The sequence below is a fragment of the Alternaria infectoria genome (assembly GCF_024043175.1).
Source record: "Alternaria infectoria strain BMP 0036 chromosome Unknown scaffold_12, whole genome shotgun sequence".
In the NCBI taxonomy this organism is placed as follows: Eukaryota; Fungi; Ascomycota; class Dothideomycetes; order Pleosporales; family Pleosporaceae; genus Alternaria; species Alternaria infectoria.
Genome location: NW_026250701.1, coordinates 610,834 through 630,302, shown reverse-complemented (window position 1 = coordinate 630,302; position 19,469 = coordinate 610,834). Strand labels below are relative to the sequence as shown.

General features: G+C 52.8%; 8 protein-coding genes across 8 annotated transcripts; 6 read left to right on the top strand and 2 right to left on the bottom strand.

Annotated features, from left to right (window-relative positions):
* Positions 1-39: 39 nt before the first annotated feature.
* Positions 40-5,864, top strand: J4E92_007430 (uncharacterized protein; the record flags this gene model as incomplete). The annotated part of the gene is made up of 5 exons (XM_051498793.1): positions 40-159; positions 221-333; positions 382-756; positions 814-2,339; positions 3,229-5,864. 5 exons carry the CDS (start codon positions 40-42, stop codon positions 5,862-5,864), a joined length of 4,770 nt encoding a protein of 1,589 aa, XP_051351067.1.
* Positions 5,865-6,273: 409 nt separating this feature from the next.
* Positions 6,274-7,764, top strand: J4E92_007429 (uncharacterized protein; the record flags this gene model as incomplete). Its single annotated transcript, XM_051498792.1, has 4 exons — positions 6,274-6,348; positions 6,399-6,455; positions 6,512-7,687; positions 7,738-7,764. The coding sequence occupies 4 exons, from the start codon at positions 6,274-6,276 to the stop codon at positions 7,762-7,764; spliced, it is 1,335 nt and encodes a 444-aa protein (XP_051351066.1).
* A 259-nt stretch (positions 7,765-8,023) lies between these two features.
* J4E92_007428 (uncharacterized protein) lies at positions 8,024-9,637 on the top strand (the record flags this gene model as incomplete). The annotated part of the gene is made up of 2 exons (XM_051498791.1): positions 8,024-8,027; positions 8,523-9,637. The coding sequence occupies 2 exons, from the start codon at positions 8,024-8,026 to the stop codon at positions 9,635-9,637; spliced, it is 1,119 nt and encodes a 372-aa protein (XP_051351065.1).
* A 606-nt stretch (positions 9,638-10,243) lies between these two features.
* Positions 10,244-11,104, bottom strand: J4E92_007427 (uncharacterized protein; the record flags this gene model as incomplete). Its single annotated transcript, XM_051498790.1, has 1 exon — positions 10,244-11,104. The coding sequence occupies one exon, from the start codon at positions 11,102-11,104 to the stop codon at positions 10,244-10,246; it is 861 nt and encodes a 286-aa protein (XP_051351064.1).
* A 1,421-nt stretch (positions 11,105-12,525) lies between these two features.
* Positions 12,526-14,604, top strand: J4E92_007426 (uncharacterized protein; the record flags this gene model as incomplete). Its single annotated transcript, XM_051498789.1, has 1 exon — positions 12,526-14,604. The coding sequence occupies one exon, from the start codon at positions 12,526-12,528 to the stop codon at positions 14,602-14,604; it is 2,079 nt and encodes a 692-aa protein (XP_051351063.1).
* A 418-nt stretch (positions 14,605-15,022) lies between these two features.
* Positions 15,023-16,096, top strand: J4E92_007425 (uncharacterized protein; the record flags this gene model as incomplete). The annotated part of the gene is made up of 1 exon (XM_051498788.1): positions 15,023-16,096. The coding sequence occupies one exon, from the start codon at positions 15,023-15,025 to the stop codon at positions 16,094-16,096; it is 1,074 nt and encodes a 357-aa protein (XP_051351062.1).
* A 458-nt stretch (positions 16,097-16,554) lies between these two features.
* J4E92_007424 (uncharacterized protein) lies at positions 16,555-16,997 on the bottom strand (the record flags this gene model as incomplete). Its single annotated transcript, XM_051498787.1, has 2 exons — positions 16,555-16,729; positions 16,993-16,997. 2 exons carry the CDS (start codon positions 16,995-16,997, stop codon positions 16,555-16,557), a joined length of 180 nt encoding a protein of 59 aa, XP_051351061.1.
* An 877-nt stretch (positions 16,998-17,874) lies between these two features.
* Positions 17,875-19,156, top strand: J4E92_007423 (uncharacterized protein; the record flags this gene model as incomplete). Its single annotated transcript, XM_051498786.1, has 2 exons — positions 17,875-18,234; positions 18,461-19,156. The coding sequence occupies 2 exons, from the start codon at positions 17,875-17,877 to the stop codon at positions 19,154-19,156; spliced, it is 1,056 nt and encodes a 351-aa protein (XP_051351060.1).
* Positions 19,157-19,469: the final 313 nt, after the last annotated feature.

Genomic DNA, 19,469 nt, shown 5'->3' with positions numbered 1-19,469 from the left:
GCCACCCGCTCTCAACAACACATCGCAACCACACACACCATGTCTCGACTGCAGCAGGACCAGTTCGTCGACGATGACGAGGAGGAGTGCTGCCCGCTCTGTGTCGAAGAGTTCGACCTCTCGGACAGGAATTTCCGCCCCTGCCCATGCGGCTACCAAGTACGCCTTTGTGCCAAAACTCGGTGAACCACCTCGAGTCCCATGCTGACCCACGTGCCAGATATGTCAGTTTTGCTACAACAACATCAAGACGACCATGAACGGACTGTGTCCCGCCTGCCGCCGCCCCTACGATGACTCCACGATCGAGTGGAAGACCATCTCCCCCGAAGAGTGGGTCCCCTGCACCTTCCATCTCTAAACACATCTGACACTGCCCAGGATGGCACAACACAAGCAGCTCATCGCGCAAAAGGCCAAGAAGAACGCGCAGATACGGCAGAAGGAAGCACAGAAAGCCGAAGCCGACTCTCTCAGCCGCAAGCACCTGTCGGGCCTGCGTGTCGTCCAGAAGAACCTCGTATACGTGACCGGTCTCACGCCGACGATACGCGAAGATGAGCTGCTCAAGACTCTTCGTGGAGACGACTATTTCGGCCAGTACGGCAAGATCCTCAAGATTGTCGTCAGCAAAGCCAAGGAGAACGCGCAGCATCAACAGTCGGTGGGTGTTTATGTAACATTCGCTCGCAAGGAAGATGCAGAGAAGTGCATCAATGCTGTCGACGGTTCTCAAAATGGCGAGAGGACATTAAGGTATGTGAATCCCTATACATGCACACGTGTCATGTAACAAGCTCACGTCTCTTGCAGAGCTCAATTTGGTACTACGAAGTACTGCTCAGCGTATCTCCGTGGCGAGACCTGCAATAACCGCAATTGCATGTTCTTGCACGAACCCGGCGAAGATAACGACAGCTTCACTCGCCAAGATCTCTCCATGATGAACTCAATCCAGACGCAACAACCGTCGCAATCTTCTACGTCTCGAGCCGCGCCCCCCGCCCACCAGGGTCCCGCTGTCGCTGCCGCGATCCCGATGCATCGACAGGATAGTACCGATACGTCGAGCTCGATACACGAAGCACCCGGTCTGCCTGCAACCGCTAGTTGGGGAAGTAAGGCGTTGCTGGAACGCCGAGCCAGCCGATCCACGGTCGCTTCGAACAACGCCAGTCCCATGGTCACGAATGCTGTTCCCGCGCAACCACCTAAGCCATCGAAAGCAGCTGAGCCACCAAAGAAGAAGGGCAAGGACAAGGAAAAAGAAAAAGAAAAGGAGAAAGAGAAGGAAAAGGAGAAGGCTGCACAAGCATCGAAGGCTGCAACCCCGCCGCCTGCTCCGACACCCGCACCCGCTGCCCGACCGCCGAAGCCCCGCGACAATGGTATTCACGATTTACTGAAGGTCATCTGCTCGCCAGACTTCAAGTTCGTGTTCTCAAGCGCCGTTCTATCTGAGGAAGAACTGAAAGCTGTCACCGAGTTTCCTCAACTCCTGGATCCCAATGGCGGTGCTAAGCGTCGTGCCATCAAAGAAAAGAAGGAGAAGGAACTGGCACTGCAGCGCGAGGCTGAAGCGGAAGCTGTTGCTGTAGCAAAGGCAGCGTCCCAGCAAGCCCCAGCTGCTGAGCGTGAAGACAACGAAGCAACGGCTGGCGGCAGCTTGCAGCTAGGCGGAGAGCCCGAAGACGGTCCCGAGACAAGCACCAACCACCTCAATCAACACGCGATTGCACCACCTGGTCAGCAAGGTTTTGGCGGCAGCCTTTTCGGACAGAACACGCCTTTGGCCGAGGACTTCAGCAGCCTGGGACTGAGCAACAGAGGCCTTACACCACAGCAACAGCAGCAGCTGTTGCTCTCCAACTTCAAGTCTGGCACCCAAGCCACGGGCCTACTGAACAACATGCCAAGTGCTCAGCATCCTCAACAGCAGAATGCCTCTAGCCACACCAGGCACACTTCACGCTTTAGCTTCGCCAACGACAGCGCTTCCGCTTCTGCGAATGTGCAGCCTGTCGCAAACCAGAAGCTGATGAGCCAGCAAAACTCGATGATGCCCAAGAATGCCAATCAATTCAACCCCATGTCTCAGCATCAGCAGTTGAGTGGGCAGTTCTTCACCAATGTGCAGGGACCCCCTCCAGGACTCAAGCCTACTGGAACACCCCCAGTCAGCGGGACTGGCATGTTCGGCCAAGGCCACGGTTTCGCTACTGGTGGTCTACCCTACGGGGCTGGCGCAACGGCGAGAAACAACAATGATGCCATGTATCAGGACCTGCTCCGCAGCCGTAACATGGACGGTGGTGCTAGGCTAGCTGATGCTGGAAAGCGTGAGTCAATGTTTCCTTCTTTCCTTAATCAACATCCTTCAACTCCCACACCTGCCCCTGCCCCTGGCCTCCTCAGCTTCCCTTATGGACCTTCGCCTGGAGCTTACCAGGAGTCTGGTTCGCAGAAATCCAAGAAAAAGGGCAAGAAGCATAGGCATGCCAACACTTCCTCCTCTGGGGGTGGCGGTCTTGCCGATGTCCAAGACCCGAGTATCTTGCAGGCGAGGCTGCACCAAGGCGGAATGGCCGGGCAGGGCATGTATGGTCAAGGCCAAGGTGGTTTCTCTTCGCTCTATTCCAACAACAACTACGGCGGCGCTGGACGATGGTAGTCATTTTCATTCTGCACTCGGGTCGGCCTAGCGGCTTGACATTTTGTCTTAGTACTTTACTTCAATGATGGCTGCATGGCGTTTCGGATTTACGGCGAATGCATCGGCACATATTCAGTGCTTCGACACTGGATCGCCTGGCGTTATGATTGGACTGCACGGATTTTGTCAAAGCATATGGCCCCGGCATGTCTTCACGGCACCTATACCTTGTCATTTCTTTTCATTTTCTGTCATGATTTGGTGGATTGCGCTGTCCTGCCGCTGCAAAGGTTGGCTTCTCTCGTCGTCTTCGTCATGGCCATCGCATGTACGTAACTACCCCTCCTGCCGCATCACGTCGGCATGCTTACTTTCTAATAGAGAGATGGCCTGTTCACTGTTTTCTTGCCCACCAAGTGACGAAGATGTTCGAGAGACGACTTTTGCAACATGATGTACCTCACGCTTTTGTCAACCCAGCCTAATCATCGTCTGGCGGCCGCCGTACTTATAGATTCTGACTCCATTTTTGTCGATTCAAACATTAAGATTCTAGTGCTAACGCAGTATTGCAGATGATGGATCTTTGAGTGTAGAAGAACAGGCCTCTATCAACGTCGATGCACTGGTTAACGACAGCGATAATGAGCCAATACGACCCGCTCCAAGCACTCCACTAAGCGGCCAATTCTTCGAGCATCCTCGCCGATCGACTCCTACTATACCGCCTGGCTTCACAGCACCAGCAATTCCCAAAGCAGTCCTTGAAGAGTCACGTTCGCGTGCTGGATCTCGACCAATGTCCCGTACTACATCCTCGACCATCATACCGGCCGTGCCTGTTGTACCTGCCACGCCGCTTCCCAACTCAACTCCTAACAAGAATACCAAGGGCAAGCAGAAGAGTGAGATCATCCAACCTGCGACTCCTGCAGCAGCACCTAGTGCGACCACAGTCTCCAAGCCTTCGCCTGTACCTACGACGCCCTCGAGGACGACGCCCAAGGAAGCAGTTGTCGTTCCCCAGACACCCAAGGAACCCACACCCAGAGAGGCCTCGAAAGCAGCGAAAGAAGAAGTTATGCAGACACCCAAGTCGACCCCAGATGCTAAGAAGTCAATGGCGGAGACGATAAGCAAGGACACGCCAAAGTCGAAGGGTGCTTCTAAGAAGACTCAAGCTGCAGTTCAGACCACCCCAAAGAGAGAGCCACAGAAAGAGACATCGCGCACTCCTGCGGCGACTGCGACACCTCCAGCTTCGACCAAGCGACAGCCTCCTGGCAAGCTCGATATTCAAGCAGCAACTAAACTGCCAGTTGAAGCTGGCTCTCCAGCTCCAACCTCATCTAAAACAGACTCTCAGGCAAAAAGCAGTCGTTCTGTGCCAACGACATCAGCTGGTTCTGTACCTCCAAGTCCCGCCGCAGCGGTGACTGGATCGCCAATCAAGCGCGCGGGTGCTCCGAGGACTTTGCGTGTCGTCGCAACACCAAAGACAGAAGTGCCACCGCCTGTTTCGGCGGCATCACAACCGTCCTTGCCTCAGATCCCAACGGTCGACAAGCTTCGATCTAGGCAAGCGAGTATCGCTTCCGTCAATATACCAGGCACACCGAGCGAAATGATATCGGACACTGCTTCAGTTACTTCGACATCATTTTCCAGGGCCAGCTCACCGCCTCCGATCGGCGGTAAGGTCGGGACTGCGCCTGTTAGGAAGAAGACAAAGTCACAGGCCAAGAAGGATAGGCAAGAGCGGAAGAAGCAGATAGAAGAAGAAATACTGGAAGACAACAAGTCGGATGTTGAGGTAATGCAAGCTCCAATCGTTGGGCGCAAGAAGAAAGCCAAAAAGCCGACAACAAACGCCAAACCTTTTGCCGCTGCCTTCAAGAGTCAGCCAGCCTCGCCTAAGCCGGCTACTGTCGAAGAGGAACAACCTGAAGTGCCGACAGTGGCCTCACGGAGAGTCTCGTCAGCGAAGATCTCGGCAACAGCAACGCCTGAACCGGAGCCCGAGCCCGAACAGCCCAAGGAAAAGCGGGAACATTCAGCTCAGTCGATCATGGCTGACTTGCAGCGCACGGGAGAGCTCCTTGCATCGACCCTTGAGTTCTTCAAGCCGTTGTCTTCGTCACTCGCTCATGCCACCCGCTCTACTCAGAACGGTAATGTGTCTACACCTCCGGATCTGAAGCTGCACTTTTCCCAAGCCGACCTTGAGGCGCTTGCGAAGAAGAAGCCAGTACGTCTGAACAGCCAGGACGCAAAGCTAGACTCCAGGACTCTGATTACACCCAACGGCAAGTTCTTCTGGGGGTTGACTGAAGAGCTCGAGAACAAGGCACTTGAGCTTGAAAAGCATATCGAGGAGCTCAAAGGCCATGCCCGCTTCCACCCTCGTAAGCAAAATGCACACGGTCACAGTATGACTACTTCAGCGCATTCAAATGACGTCCTCCCAGCTATCGCGACTGCACTCAAGGAGGCAGGTAAGAAGCTGAACACCAACGGAGGACAGCAGATGCCGCGACTTGACAACTCTTCTGGACTTCTCGGTTCGACGAACCTTCCCCTGCCACCCGTACAAGGACAGGACGCCTCTATGCCCCAGGTCCCTCCTCCACAACAGCAGCAAACACCCGCAGATGCCGGCGCCTACCTAAATCAATACGTTCTCCCGAAGACGGACAACCCACCGCCAAACCAGCCACGTCCCGAGATGGCGGCTGTTGGTGGCGCACCTGGCGCCGGAACAGCGAACATCTCTGTCAACTCGAACCGACTAGCCAAAGCGGCCAAAGCAGTGGTTGAGGGAGGAGCGGTAGGAAGCACAGAGATAGACGGCATGGGATTGATGGCGGCTGACAGGCTTGGCGGCGTGTTTGTGCAGGGTCTCGAAGCGCTCGTGGGTGCTGGACTTGGCTACCAGTCTTCACAAGAGTTTGGCCTTGACGGCAACGGCAACATCACCTTTGGCAATGGAGGTGGAAGCGGACTAGATATGCAGGGGCTGATGAACGCGATTGAGTCGACAGCTGGGATGGGTGGATATGGCAACACGAGGCGAGGAAGAGGTAGTGTGCTGACTATGGAAGAGGCGGAGCAGGCCATGCATGCGGCGAGGAGAGAGCATGACGTGTTGGAGAAGAAGCTCAACGCGCTGATCAAGAAGAACAAGAAGCTTGCGACTGGCGTAGGAAAGTAGAGGTTGTATGGAGTTGATGGGAATCCCCAATAGGTATAGCATAGGTGGTAGGAGGTTTCGACAGACGATATGCTTAGGAGCTATCACTAAATCCAGGTTGTTATTTTGGTAGCAGGATCGTTAGCATTGTGACATGGTATATGCGCGACGGATTTAGCTTGCTCGTATTCCCTCACAGCTGGCGTGTGAAAAGGGATGAAGTCGACACGCGCCTGACGATGCGCCGACGCCCCGATTCGCCAGGGCGCCTCACCGCCAACGCCAACGTGGGCTGGATTTCCAGGGTCCACCAACTCGTTCCTGAAGGCCAGATTCGCAATTGCACTCACTGCACCTTTCTTCTGATCTTGAGACATTCCGACAATCTCTTGATTCCAGCTTGCTTTTTCACACCCAAAACTACGCCACTATGAGTCTGCAACCGCCTTCCCTCTCCATGAGGCCCAAGTCTCCGTCTGGAGGCTCGACCAAGGCCGTCATTCTGGTAGATACTGCCCACAACACCGACGCCGCCATGTATACTCACCGCACTAGGTCGGAGGCCCTTCTCGCGGCACACGCTTCAGGCCTCTGTCTATGGAACTGCCCAAGGTGCGCGACAACGCGAAATAGAAAGCCCCAGGACATCCCCGCTAACGCTGCTCCAGCCGCTCTTCCCCATCGCCGGCCACCCGATAATCGAGCACTGCTTCCGCGCCATCACAAACGTCCCCGAGATCAAGGAGGTCTTCATCGTCGGCTACTACGAGGAGTCCGTCTTCCAGCAATTCATCAACGCCGTCTCGACCAGCTGGCCGCACCTGAGCGTTAAGTACCTCCGCGAATACCAGGCATTGGGCACGGCGGGCGGTCTCTACCACTTCCGCGACGTCATACTGAAGGGCAGGCCCGAGAAGCTATTCGTGCTCAACGCCGATGTCTGCTCCTCGTTCCCGCTGGTGGAGATGCTCAAGCTGTTCGAGGACAAGGATGCGGAGGCGGTAATGCTGGGTACGCGCGTCGCCAACGACGCCGCCTCCAACTTTGGATGCATTGTCTCGGACGCGCACACGAAGCGCGTGCTCCACTACGTCGAGAAGCCCGAATCGCACATCTCCAACCTCATCAACTGCGGCGTCTACCTCTTCGCGACCGAGTGCATCTTCCCCGCCATCCGCAGCGCCATCAAGCGACGGACCGAGCGCCCACGGCTGCTGTCATACCCCTCCTCCGAGAACCTCGAATCCTCCTTCTACCAAAACGACGACGACGATGACAACAAGGAGAATGCTGTTATCCGATTGGAGCAGGACGTCCTGTCTGACATCGCCGACAGCAGGCAGTTCTTCGTCCTCGAGACCAAGGACTTCTGGCGCCAGATCAAGACCGCTGGTTCCGCCGTGCCAGCGAATGCTCTGTACCTCCTAAAGGCCTTCCAGGCAGGCTCAGAAGAACTCGCCGCCCCCTCCGCAAACATCCTCCCTCCCGTCTACATCCACCCCTCCGCGCAGATCGACCCAACTGCCAAGATCGGCCCCAACGTCTCCATTGGCCCTCGCGTCGTCATTGGCGCTGGTGTCCGCGTCAAGGAGTCCATTGTCCTCGAAGATTCCGAGATCAAGCACGACGCATGCGTCTTGTACACCATCATCGGCTGGCACAGCAAGGTCGGTGCTTGGGCGCGTGTCGAGGGTACTCCTACTCCCGTTACCAGCCACACCACCAGCGTCATCAAGAACGGCGTCAAGGTCCAGAGCATCACCATCCTTGGAAAGGAGTGTGCTGTTGCTGATGAGGTTCGCGTTCAAAACTGTGTTTGCCTGCCTTACAAGGAGCTTAAGAGGGTGAGTCCATTAATATCTGTGTTCTCAGCGTGTGCTAACGTGTTGTACAGGACGTCTCGAACGAGGTCATCATGTAAATGACCACGACTGGTAACAGTGTGTTGCTAGTTGGCAGTGCGTGATGATGCGATACAGGCGCATCTATAGAAATTAATCATGATGCGATGCATGACTGTGGTCACTGGATAGAGCGATATACCACTATACTTGAAATGAAGCCGCGATGATAGCCAGAATGATCTTGCACCTTGTGTTTACACGTGTACAGATGCTTTTCTTTGGGCGCTGCTTTCTGCTGCCATGCATTGTTTGGCAGCAAGCTGATTGACGTGCACCATGCGTGTGGTGGAAGATCTTGATCATGAAGAAACAGCGTGTGTAGTCATCAACTTGATCAATTCCTGCGTGGTAGCATGATCTGGATGCATGTCTACCACTATTGCGTCCCGACTTGAACATGCTCAGGTGCCCTAGAAAACCCGCGTCTAGTCTCGATCAGGCATCGCCATCCGAACATCCAACATCTCGACCTTTCCAATCCAACACACCTTTGTACCAACTCGCCAACCTCATCGAACTTTACACGTAGTGCTCATACAGAATCATACATAGTTGCTAACTTCATCTCAGGACGATTGATTGCGAATTACTAAGATCGCTATCGGGTCTGAGTCAGAGGCAACTCGATCCATCATCAATCTTTGAGTTGACAGAGTGCCTGCAAACCGAGGAAGAGACGGTCATCTGACGGAAGATATAATGTCAGATATGAATAAAGTCTCCTATTCAGCAGGGGATGGACATCTAAATGGCACCACATCCACATCTCCCACAGACCTCAACCCCACTCCCGCCTCCGGCTCCCGCTATGATAAGCCCATCGCCGCAGCCCAAAAAGATGGACTACCCATAATCGACATATCCCCCTTCATGGACCCCTCCTCCTCGCAAGAAGCCCGTTCAACAACCGCCTCCGCCATAAACGCCGCCTGCATAAACTACGGCTTCTTCTACCTAACCGGCCACGGCATCCCCACGACCAAACTCGACGAAATCATCGATTTAGCACGTGAATTCTTTTCTTTACCCCTAGAAGAAAAGAACAAAATCAAGCGCTTCGACGCCGGTAGCCCGGAAGGAGGCGACGGCGCTCGCGGCTACCAGGGGCTCGGCGAAAACGTGACGGGTGGTCTGCAAGATATGCAAGAAGCCATTGACTGGTACCGGGACTGGCCCGCCGACAAAAGAGAACCAGGTGACGGTGGACCAGGCAGCGTCAAGAGCCTTCAAGGTGTCAATCTATGGCCCGAGAAACCCGCACAGCTAAGACCCGTATACGAAGAATACATCTCGCGCGTCAAGAAAGTCGGCGAAGCCCTCGTGCACGCCATGGGCGTAGCACTAGACCTCGGTCCCCCTCAAGCAGGCGCAACACAATCGACGCAAGACGAAGAGATCTTCCTGCGCAACTGCTCCGATTCCTTCTGGGTGATGCGCATGATCGGTTACCCACCCCTCACAACCCCCATCTCGGGCGACGAAAACATCGACCAATTCTCCTGCGGCGCCCACACAGACTATGGTTGCGTGACCCTCCTTCTCACAGACCCCACTCCCTCTTCTTTACAAGTCCTGCTCAAAGACGGCACGACCTGGCTCAACGCGGACCCGCTGCCCGGTGCCTTCGTCGTCAACATCGGGGATATGATTGAGCGGTGGACGAACGGGTTGTGGAAGAGTACTAAACATCGGGTTATTCATAGGGGGGAGAGGTATAGGGTTAGTGTGCCGTTTTTCTATGAGCCGAATTTTGAGGCGTGGGTTGAGCCGTTGGCGGAGTGTGTGGAGAGGACGGGGGGCAAGGGCGGGTATGGGAGGGGGAGGTATGGGGATCATTTGTTGGGGAAGGTTAGTGGGAACTTTTATTATAGTATGAGGACTGATTGGTGAGGGTGTTAGTGAGGCGTGGAGTGTGTCAGTAGCTCTGAGATGGATAGAAGGGTATGCGGTATAGTATCGATTAACTTTGTTGTCAATGTGATTTTTAGATGATCGTTCTGGATGTATTGACGCGGCAGTGACTTAATCGCAGATATAGTGACATTGACATACAGATTCGGCACCTGGGCGAACATGTCATCCCGCGACATGCGAGTGATGTGGTCCCTTTCACTCAGATAGTCTGCTTATCCGGCCTGTCGCAGTGATGTACCCAGTCTGTGCGGACACTGTTTGCTCATCCCAGTTCTCACAGTCACACCAGCAAACGCACTCTCACCCATCACCTCCAGGCAATTGAAACACTGTATCGTAGTATATATACGCAATAATTTACTAATATCTCAATAGAATCTGATGGGCCCGTAGCGTATGTCCTTCGCATGTCTACCCTGTCGTGCAGGGTGTGATCCGTTCACATACAGGCTTCGGTTGAAGCGATCTATTTTTGCTCCGGGTTCGAAACTGCCCGCGGCCATAAAAATTCGCATATTTCTCTTTTTGTTTCGCTACCTCCCTCCCTTTCACTTGTCACACAGCCGTACCGCCTCCACAAGATCAATTAGACCCCTCCAACCATCCAAACAGCGCGCTGTGATATCTTTCGCTATCCTGAACTTGGGGACTATGGCCTAGATCCTCGAATTCGATTAACGTCGCGTTTGGAATCCTCGCCGCCACTTCTTTACCCAACACCTCGTATTTACCTATCTTGGCCTGTACATCTGGTGGGCTCCAAGCTTTACCGATAGCCGTCGTATCTTTCGTCCCTATCAAGAGAAGAGTCTTAGGCTGTACCAGCTCAAACTCATACGCAATGGGTTGAGTCAAGACCATATCCGTCGTCTGCGCCATATTGTACGCAAAGTCGATGTTCTCCGGAAACGTTTGGTAAAGTGAGACTAGCATATTCACCCAGACGTCGTATTCCGGCTTCCAGGTATTGACGTAGTAAGTGGCTTGTTGGTACTTCCGGATTGATGTGTAGTTGGTGGCCAGCTCGTCTTTGTACAAGGCGTCGAGATTGCGCCAGGGTACTCCAAGTGCTTTCCAGTCTTCCAGGCCGATCGGGTTCGTAAGAATGAGATGGGATGTTTGCTCTGGGTACATGAGGGCGAATCGCGTGGCTAACATACCACCCATCGAGTGTCCTAGTACATATGTTGACTCGACGCCTAGGCTTTGCAGCAAGAGATGTGTGTTTCGTGCCAGCTGCTGCAGCGAGAACTGGTAGGCTGACGGTTTGGACGACTTGCAAAAGCCGATTTGATCCGGGATAATGACGCGGTATCCGTTGGCTGAGAGACGACGCGCTGAGTCCTCCCATGTCACGCCGCAGAAGTTCTTGCCGTGGAGAAGCATGATGGTCTTATTCGAGGCATAGCTGGTGTTATGGGGGGACACGTCCATGTAAGCCATTGAGAGATTTGCGCGTTGCGACGCAAACTCAAAGTACTGTACTGGCCATGGGTAAGTGTAGTTCCAGATACTGGGTGGAACTGTAGTCGCGCCAAATACCGTCGCAACGAGTTGCGTGAGAAGTAAAAGCTTTAGCCGCATTTTGAAAGTGACGATAGAAACCCGAGACGATCAGATGTGGTTTCGAGAGAGTGTGATGTGGTAGAACGTGAGGTTTCTATTCAAACTCTTGGATTTCTGACATGCATATGATGTGCAATGACGCCTGCCAATCTATCCTGCGTATCGCGACCCACTCCAAATCTTGTCTCTGTGCATTGCTTCGTATTGCGATTTACTGCATGGTGCGAACGCACTCAAATACATTGACTTATTAGCAGTAGCAGACATGTTGAGTCTCGTTCGTTTTGGCATCTAAATGAGATCGCACCTTCCCGTCTACGCAGTCATAGCCGTTACTGTGTTGAGGGTGCTTTTCTACTTGCCAAGATGAAGAGCGTCCGATTAATCCTCCAATGAGATGAAGGATGCCCAGCGGTACGCATGAAAGATACTTTTGAGTTGTCGTGTCGCGCGGCAATATAGGATTCTGTCAATGACCATAGACACAGCCGTCAGAATCGTGTAGATACATCCGCCGTTTCCCTGAAGCAAGGAAGTAGTCGATTACCGGGAGGATCAAACCTGCCAGGTTGTGCCCAGGTGTGAGGGGAACATGGCGACTAGCACCCAACATGGCTAGCACCAAGCTGCGCGTCTTAAACCCCGGAACCCCATCAAATTTCCAGCTTCCACTCCTCCGCTCCCCAGTTCAAGCCACACCCCGCGAACGGACAGCGAAGACATCCACCCCGACCCCTGCATCGTCTAGCATCCATGATGCCATCGCCACGAGGCCGGCGGGCTACATGCAGTGCCTAAACGGCTAAATTACATCGGACCTGAACCTCGGATGAAGATGCATAGACCACTATCGCGATGCTGCGCTCGGTGTGATCCAACTGCAGGCCAAGCGATACATCGATCTGGAAGGATTCACATCCATTGCGATATCAAATGACAACCAAGGATGCATATCATGTCCTCATGTTGAGGCGAGTGCATTGGCTTCGAATACGAGGAATGTTAGTACGCGTTCGTCGTTCGGTAGTATCGTTGCGGTACCAGTCTCCTGCTTAAGCATTCTGCCACTGCCCCTGCCTAGTGATCGATCTACACCTCGTTTCCTGGGGTTAGTCCGTTCTCGAATGCTTATTTCCAATAGCCTCATGTGGAGGGGAACTGCTTGTGGCTAGCGCCACGGTTGTTCATCTGCAAGCACGACGCCATCCGGGTTACCGGTGCCGTATAAGAGGATCAAGATGAACGACCATGGCTCTCCAGCTGTCGATCAAGTCTCTGCGCCAAGCTGGACATTCAAGATGACAGTCATCACCACCCTCGTTGCCGCCGCAGCGGCTGGTATTGTTGCTGTCTCTCAGGCTTCACCAGTGGGATCAGCACCTGCGGTCGGCGTTTCGAACGCAAAGTCTTCTTTGACACTCGTTTACCAGAACAACCTCAACGGCTCAGACGACAAGAACCACATCGGTGCCATCATCCTCGACCCGGTCCCTCAAGCCAATGCAGCAGCAGCCTGTGTCTCGCTCAACGAGAAGCTCATTTCCAAGGCTACGCTCCAGAAGTACCAGGCTGATTTCAATGATGCTCTCTCGTACCAAGATTATGCCAAATACACAGACGCTGAACGAGGGTACTACATCGACAGCGGCGTGGTCTCAGTCGGCAACCGAGTGAAGTATATGTCTGCTTCACCACACCACAAGCAACTCCCAGTCTTGTGCACACAGTCGGCAAACAACGGTTCAGCAAGCGCCGGGCCTGTAAACGGAAGTTCCATCTCAGTAGCATCTGGTGGAAATACTTTCGTCGGGTACCGCAACCAAAAGTCGTTCAGGTTCCTAGGCATTCCATATGCCGACACGCCTACTCGTTTCAAGTACTCTTCACTCTACTCCAAGAAGGGCCAAACAATCCAGGCCACCGAGTACGGCTCGAACTGCATCCAAGGCGGTGGTGGAAGCGAAGACTGCCTTTTCCTCAACATCCAAACACCATACATTCCCAAAGCGGGATCGAAGAAGCAGCTCCGACCCGTCTTGTTTTGGATCCACGGTGGTGGATTTACCGGAGGAAGTGGCGCTGATCCACTCTCTGATGGTGGAAACCTTGCCAGCAAGGAGGATCTTGTTGTTGTCAACATCAACTACCGTCTTTCCACCCTCGGCTTCCTAGCCATTCCTGGAACAGACATTAAGGGCAATTTCGGTATCGCCGACCAGATTTTGGCACTTGACTGGACCGTTGCAAACATCGCTGCCTTTGGTGGTGACCCAGAGAGGATAACCATCGCTGGAGGATCTGCTGGAGCTGGCTCTGTCCGAACATTATTGGGCTCTCCTAAAGCCATCGGAAAATTCCAAGGTGCAGTTGCTCTATCCAACCTCGGAGGAGGCGTAACGCTTGGTCTAGACGGTGACTATGGGACAACATACTCAACCTACTACACGGTCAATCAGAGCTACACCGTCGCCGGACCTCAGATCTTTGCGGCCGCTGGCTGCAACAGCACTGATATGTCAGCCCAAATCGCTTGTCTCGACAAGGTTCCTGCTGCAGACCTAGTTGGCTTTAACACTGTAGCCCGATACGTCGTCCAAGACGGTACCTACGTCAACACGCCCGAACTCATCATCTCAACTCGCAATGCCAGTACCGCACACATTCCTGTAATCTTCGGTACCGTTCTCGATGACGGCGCTTCGTTCTCCACATACCCCACAAGCCCCATCTCAAACCATTCTCAAGGCCTTCAGGAAGCGCTTGGTATCAACAGCACATGGGCCGAACGCGTCATTCAGTCCGGTCTTTTTCCCTTTACCAGCACCGGTAACCTAACGCTCGACTCTTTTAATGTCTCGCAGCGTATTGCCACCGACAAGACATTCCGCTGTGCCGACCAATCGACCGTCTACTCTGCATCGCGATCAAAAGCCTTCTCAAAGACATACTACTACCAACTCGACCGTTCTATCGACGGCTACGATCCCAACAACCTGGGTGGCCCTGCCAGCGACAACCCCGAGAACCCGTACTTCCGCTTCCACGGCGCAGACTCGCCTTGGTTCTTCGGCGTTCTGAACCGTATCCGCGAACCAGAGGATCTGTGGAGTGTTCAACTCACTACCAGCTACTTCGCTTCCTTTATCAGAATTGGCGACCCGAACCCTAGCTTGAAGTATCTTGATGTCAGAGGGTATTACAAGGTGCTTGAAGGTGTCACGAAGTATGGTCAGTGGATGCAGGTTGATGCAACTAAGAAGTCAGGAGATGAGATTAGGCTGTTGGATTGGCCTAGCAAGAGCGCTGGATATACGGATGTGGAGCAGTGTGATTGGCTGGGATACCCTCTGGATTACTACCTGAACGGGGGGATCTGAGTAGCTGGTACTGCTATGAGCCGTGCCCGTATGTAGTCATGTGTAGGAGAAGCCTTCTTAATGCATGTGTAGCCGTCATCAAACATTCGACCAAGTCCCTATCAATGCAGTACATCCGTGACACCTGTAACGAAAGCAAATGATGATCGCAAAGCTAAAATTATACCCTGCTGTTTGGTAGTGCATACAAGTCTTGTCTTTTGGTCAAATTTCGTTGTCCTCTTGCGGGGTGTATCAGTGAAGGCGCCCGGGCGCTCGCACTCACTCACCGAAGGGAGAGTGGACCGTTGCTGCCTGATCAGGGCTAGTACCCACCAGGCGCTATCATTCCTGTTTACGAATTGCCTTCCTCCAGATTTTTTCGCGTTCAGACTACTCTCTCCGGTGAGATATCTTCATCCACCTACTCTAAGCCGCCATGAGTTATTTCGACGTTCGTGTTCGGGAGTCGCTCTTCCAAAAGATCGACGACGGCAAGCGCAAGAAAACGCCCACCACACCTAAGGAAGCCCGACAAGTAGCAAAGATCGCGGAAGATTGGGTTCCGCCCGGTGTGTTTCCATTCTTCCGCCTTCCACGAGAACTCCGCGATACGATATACAAGTACGCCCTAGGAACGGAGGCCAGAGTATTCCGCGCCGACAGTCTCTTGTTGCTAGCCACTTGCCAGACGTCTCAAAAGTACGGTCTCCGGGTTGTGAATGAACAGAAGGAAATCGATGCGGTGAACGGTGAGGGATCTGAGGAGGAAGAGGATAAAGAAGACACAGACGAGAGGAATAAAGAATGGGGATGGTATGAGGGTGGCTACCTAGGTGAAATGTGGAAAGAATATGAATGGTATGAGGGTCGCTATGATATGTGGTACATGGGTCTTAACTCAGCCGTACCGGAAGGTCTTCCCAACTGGCTTCGCAGCAACAAGCAACTCTGCTCAGAAGCACTCCTGTGCTTTAGCGCTACCCGAACGTTCGTCATAATCGACTACTACGATTACACCAATTACACAAAAGCCCATAGTAACCCTCCCGACATGGCTGGCTTGACCAACTCGCTGGTCATGAATAGGAACGTCATTCGCCACATCGCAATCAGGAGAGAGGTCGACCAGCTTATGGACGACGACCCGAAATTCCTGGTCCTTCTTCAAGGCCTGCAAGTTGAAAACTTGACGATGGATTTGGAATGGAGTCATCGTCTCGACTATGAATCGGATGATGAGGATTCGCTAGAAGATTGTATTGAAGAGTGGGACACTTTGGATGTTGGCTATTGGGAGGGTAGGCTGCAGAAGCTGAAGATTACGATTCCTACAAGGCGCGAATATGGAGACGAGGCTTTCCATACGAAGACCTTTGATCTGGCTGAAAGATTGGCCACTAGACTGTTCGGACCTGGCGCTAAGGTGGTCTGGGGCCCTTACGTATATGACAAGAGGCAGGGCAGTATCGGCCTGTACAAGAGGTATCTGACTGTAGAGAAAGCGGCCTAGGGTGTTAAGCTTGGGCATTTGGTGGTGAGAAGAAGTATATGCGGTGAACGAGAGGGCGTTCGATCGAGAGCGGCCATATGTATTGTACTACCTCTGTGCTTCAAGGCTATGGGATCAAGCATCTGCTCAGTAGGGGTGTCATTATCATCGTGCGTTCGATCAAGTAGTCAAATTCTCATGGTGTCCAGAGTTTTTTCAGTGACTTATCAATCGATCGGAAGTCCATCATAGTAGACCCAGAACACCTTCTGTGAATTCCCAAGTAGCCACTTGAACATCATGCCAGACCCGGGAGGTTGTTGACGTCTCGGCATGTATCACTCCACTCACTTCAACCTCACTGACACCCTCCAGGCTCAGCCACTAACCTAATTCACGCGGGTAGGACCGTTGTCGTCTCATATGGAATCAATCGCTTCGGCGGCCTCTTACATGGTTTGGACGGCGTCCAACACATCTTAATCCTGGATATCCTTGGGCTCGGAAGGATTGCTAGCCTGGCGGCTCGCCTCGGCGCTAGCGAGGAGGAAGTCTTCACCTGAGAGCTGTTCACCAGGGACGATCTTGCCAAAGAAATCGATCGTAGCGAATAACCCCGGGTCTCGGATAAGGTCTTTGGTCATTTCCAAGGTTCTGTAGTACGGACGCCCCAATCTTTCATCTCAAGCAACGTATTTGACATCCTTCTTGAGGTTAACCGCGGCGAACGAAGCTGAAATTTACAATCATGCCACTGTTGCGACTTCCCCAGGCATCTACGTCCTACTTTCCCGTGACGAATACGAGTAGTTAGCGACGTTTGGGAGTATGTCAAGAGTTTTCGGGATAACATTCTAGTGTCTATAGCACACTTAGAAGTTTATCATATGCTTACGTAGGTAGCCATATACACTTACTTCATACTCGTGTACGCCTGGCCACATTCTTTGAACATGATAATTAATACGATCTGTTGCACGTCTTCGTAAGCTTGTCTCTTTTTGCAAACGACTAGACTTTGCTCAACCTGATCACGTTTATGATTCACTTTCACTAAGGTACGGTCTCGCATCAAAGCGCAAAAAATAGTAAATCTTGCAGAGTTTCGAACACGAGGCCGCAGAAAGAGGCAAAAAGAAACTCTTACTAAGCCACTAGAGACACGGATTAAACTCCCTAGACTATAGGGAAACATGCGTAGAACACTAGCCAGACTGTTCGTTGTTTCTTCGTGGAATATAGACGAATTAGTTGGTATATATAGAAGAGTTCAATATCTGCTTAGTATTGACTGATGGTGGGCGCCCCAGAATTGTGGAGTTGTTTACATTTGTGAAGGTGAGCGAGCGCTCGTTTGTACACAGGCCATCCGTGCGGTGTAGTACCGCTGCGCAAATACTGTCCCTACAGCAACAGAACATGAACGTCTGATGAGGGCTTCCAAGCATCCACTTGTAAAGCCTTGCTCGTGATCCTTCGATCTAGCTAAATACGAGAACTTGCGAAGTGGTTCAGTGAAAGGAAACCCCCGAAATGGCGCACATATCTAGGCAGCACCCCGTCACCTCGACCTCTATTGTTGTCCACGGACAGGTATTCGACACTGCCAGGGAGGCGACGTCACTGCGAAATTGGGCGCAGATTTTGAGTTGCGCTCACCTTCACCTTCATCTTCACCGCGACTAGTATCTCGTTAGTGGGTATATATCTTTCTTCTACAACCGCAATACTCTCTTCTCCAATCTCACACATCCCCTGACTACATATACTACATTCGTATCTACATCTACGTCTACATCATGGCTCCCACTACCCCCCTCCCGCCGAACCGCTCGCGCGCCATCAAGGTGGAGCTCTACTGCCCCGAGACCGGTGACAAAGCGGACAACTTCCTCATTACACCGTCAATGACACATGACGACATCATCTTTAACATTGAGCGCACACTTCGTCTTCGTGATCAAGAGATCTGGGCCTGCGACATCAATGGCGAGCTACTCTACAATAGCGACATGAACTCCTTCCACTTCAACAATGTCGCCGATGGAGAGAAGCTGCTGATCGGTACTTACGACTACCACCGTATCAGTCCGGAGCCTGAGCTGGAGGTCGTTCTGTATCTTGATGATACATCAGGCCTACTAAAGAGGTCACTCAGGGTAAGTTTCGAGATTTGTTGAGGAAGGGAATCGATTGGTACTTTCCCATTCGCCCACCTACCCAGAGAACTCAGCGATTACATCTACGGCTACACATCGGCCCACTGCCTACTATCCTTATGACTAAGGGTCTACTCATCCAGGCCACACGCAAGGTCCGATCTTTGGAGGAAGACGATGACGACGATGACGATTTCTGCATTGAAACATACTAACGTACCTGCAGGCACTCGGAAAAGAAGCTCTTCGCAACCACATGAGCAAGCTTCGTCGTTGCGATGCCCCCCTCCGCAAGAACGTTCTCCGCCTCGTCAAGCCATACAGCCGTATCGCGAGCTTAATCAAGGACTTCGATTCGGCGAACGCGAAGACACTGAAGCAGAAGTACAGTGTGTCCGCTTCGAAGCGCGACATCAAGAGCTTCTGGTGGATCAAGGACACGGCGATGAAGTTTGAGCCGGGGGTCCTCGCTCTGATCGCGATCCTCGCTGAAGCAACAGCGGGTAACGACGAGATCGCTTCAGATGCGCTCATCGATGCAAAGAAGGCTCGTCTCGACAACACCCCTTGGGGTTCAAAGGAACTGCAAGAGGAAGACGTTCGCGAAGCCATCAAGGCACTCTATGAGGCTGCGGATGCCCTCGATTCCGTGTGGCCGGAGACCAAAGACAACAAGAAGATCACGGTCAAGGATGCAAAGAAAGAACGCTATGCGAAGGCTAGCGGCAAGGGCAAAGCGGTCAAGCGTGATGCTGATCTGGGTGAAGAGGCCTTTGAGGCTGCGCATCCTGGCACGATGGCTTCGCGCGAGATGGATGGTCTGGCCGGACTTATAGGCAAGAGCAAGTTGCCGGATACGATGGTGTCTGATGACTCCGATGAGGAGCCAGTAGTGAAGCCAGGTAGACTTCGGCGTACTTGAAACGTGCACAACGTTGGGGTGGAGATCAGTGCTAGATACGATGATTGAGGAGGGAGACTGGGCTCGTACAAGTAGGGTAGCTAGGTCTTTCGAGTGGACAAAATGAGTAGTTGGAGAATATAAATGGAAAGCACGAGACACAGGGAGAGAAGTTGATACAATGTATGACGATGATATGAAGATGGCGACCATCATCGTCGTTGCTTGTGAGGTTGTATGCCGCAGATCTTCATCAGATGTACAGTAAGACTTCAATGACTAGCCTGACCATGACCAGGGTCCAGTGTGAGTCAAGGCGCATGCTCTTCTTCAT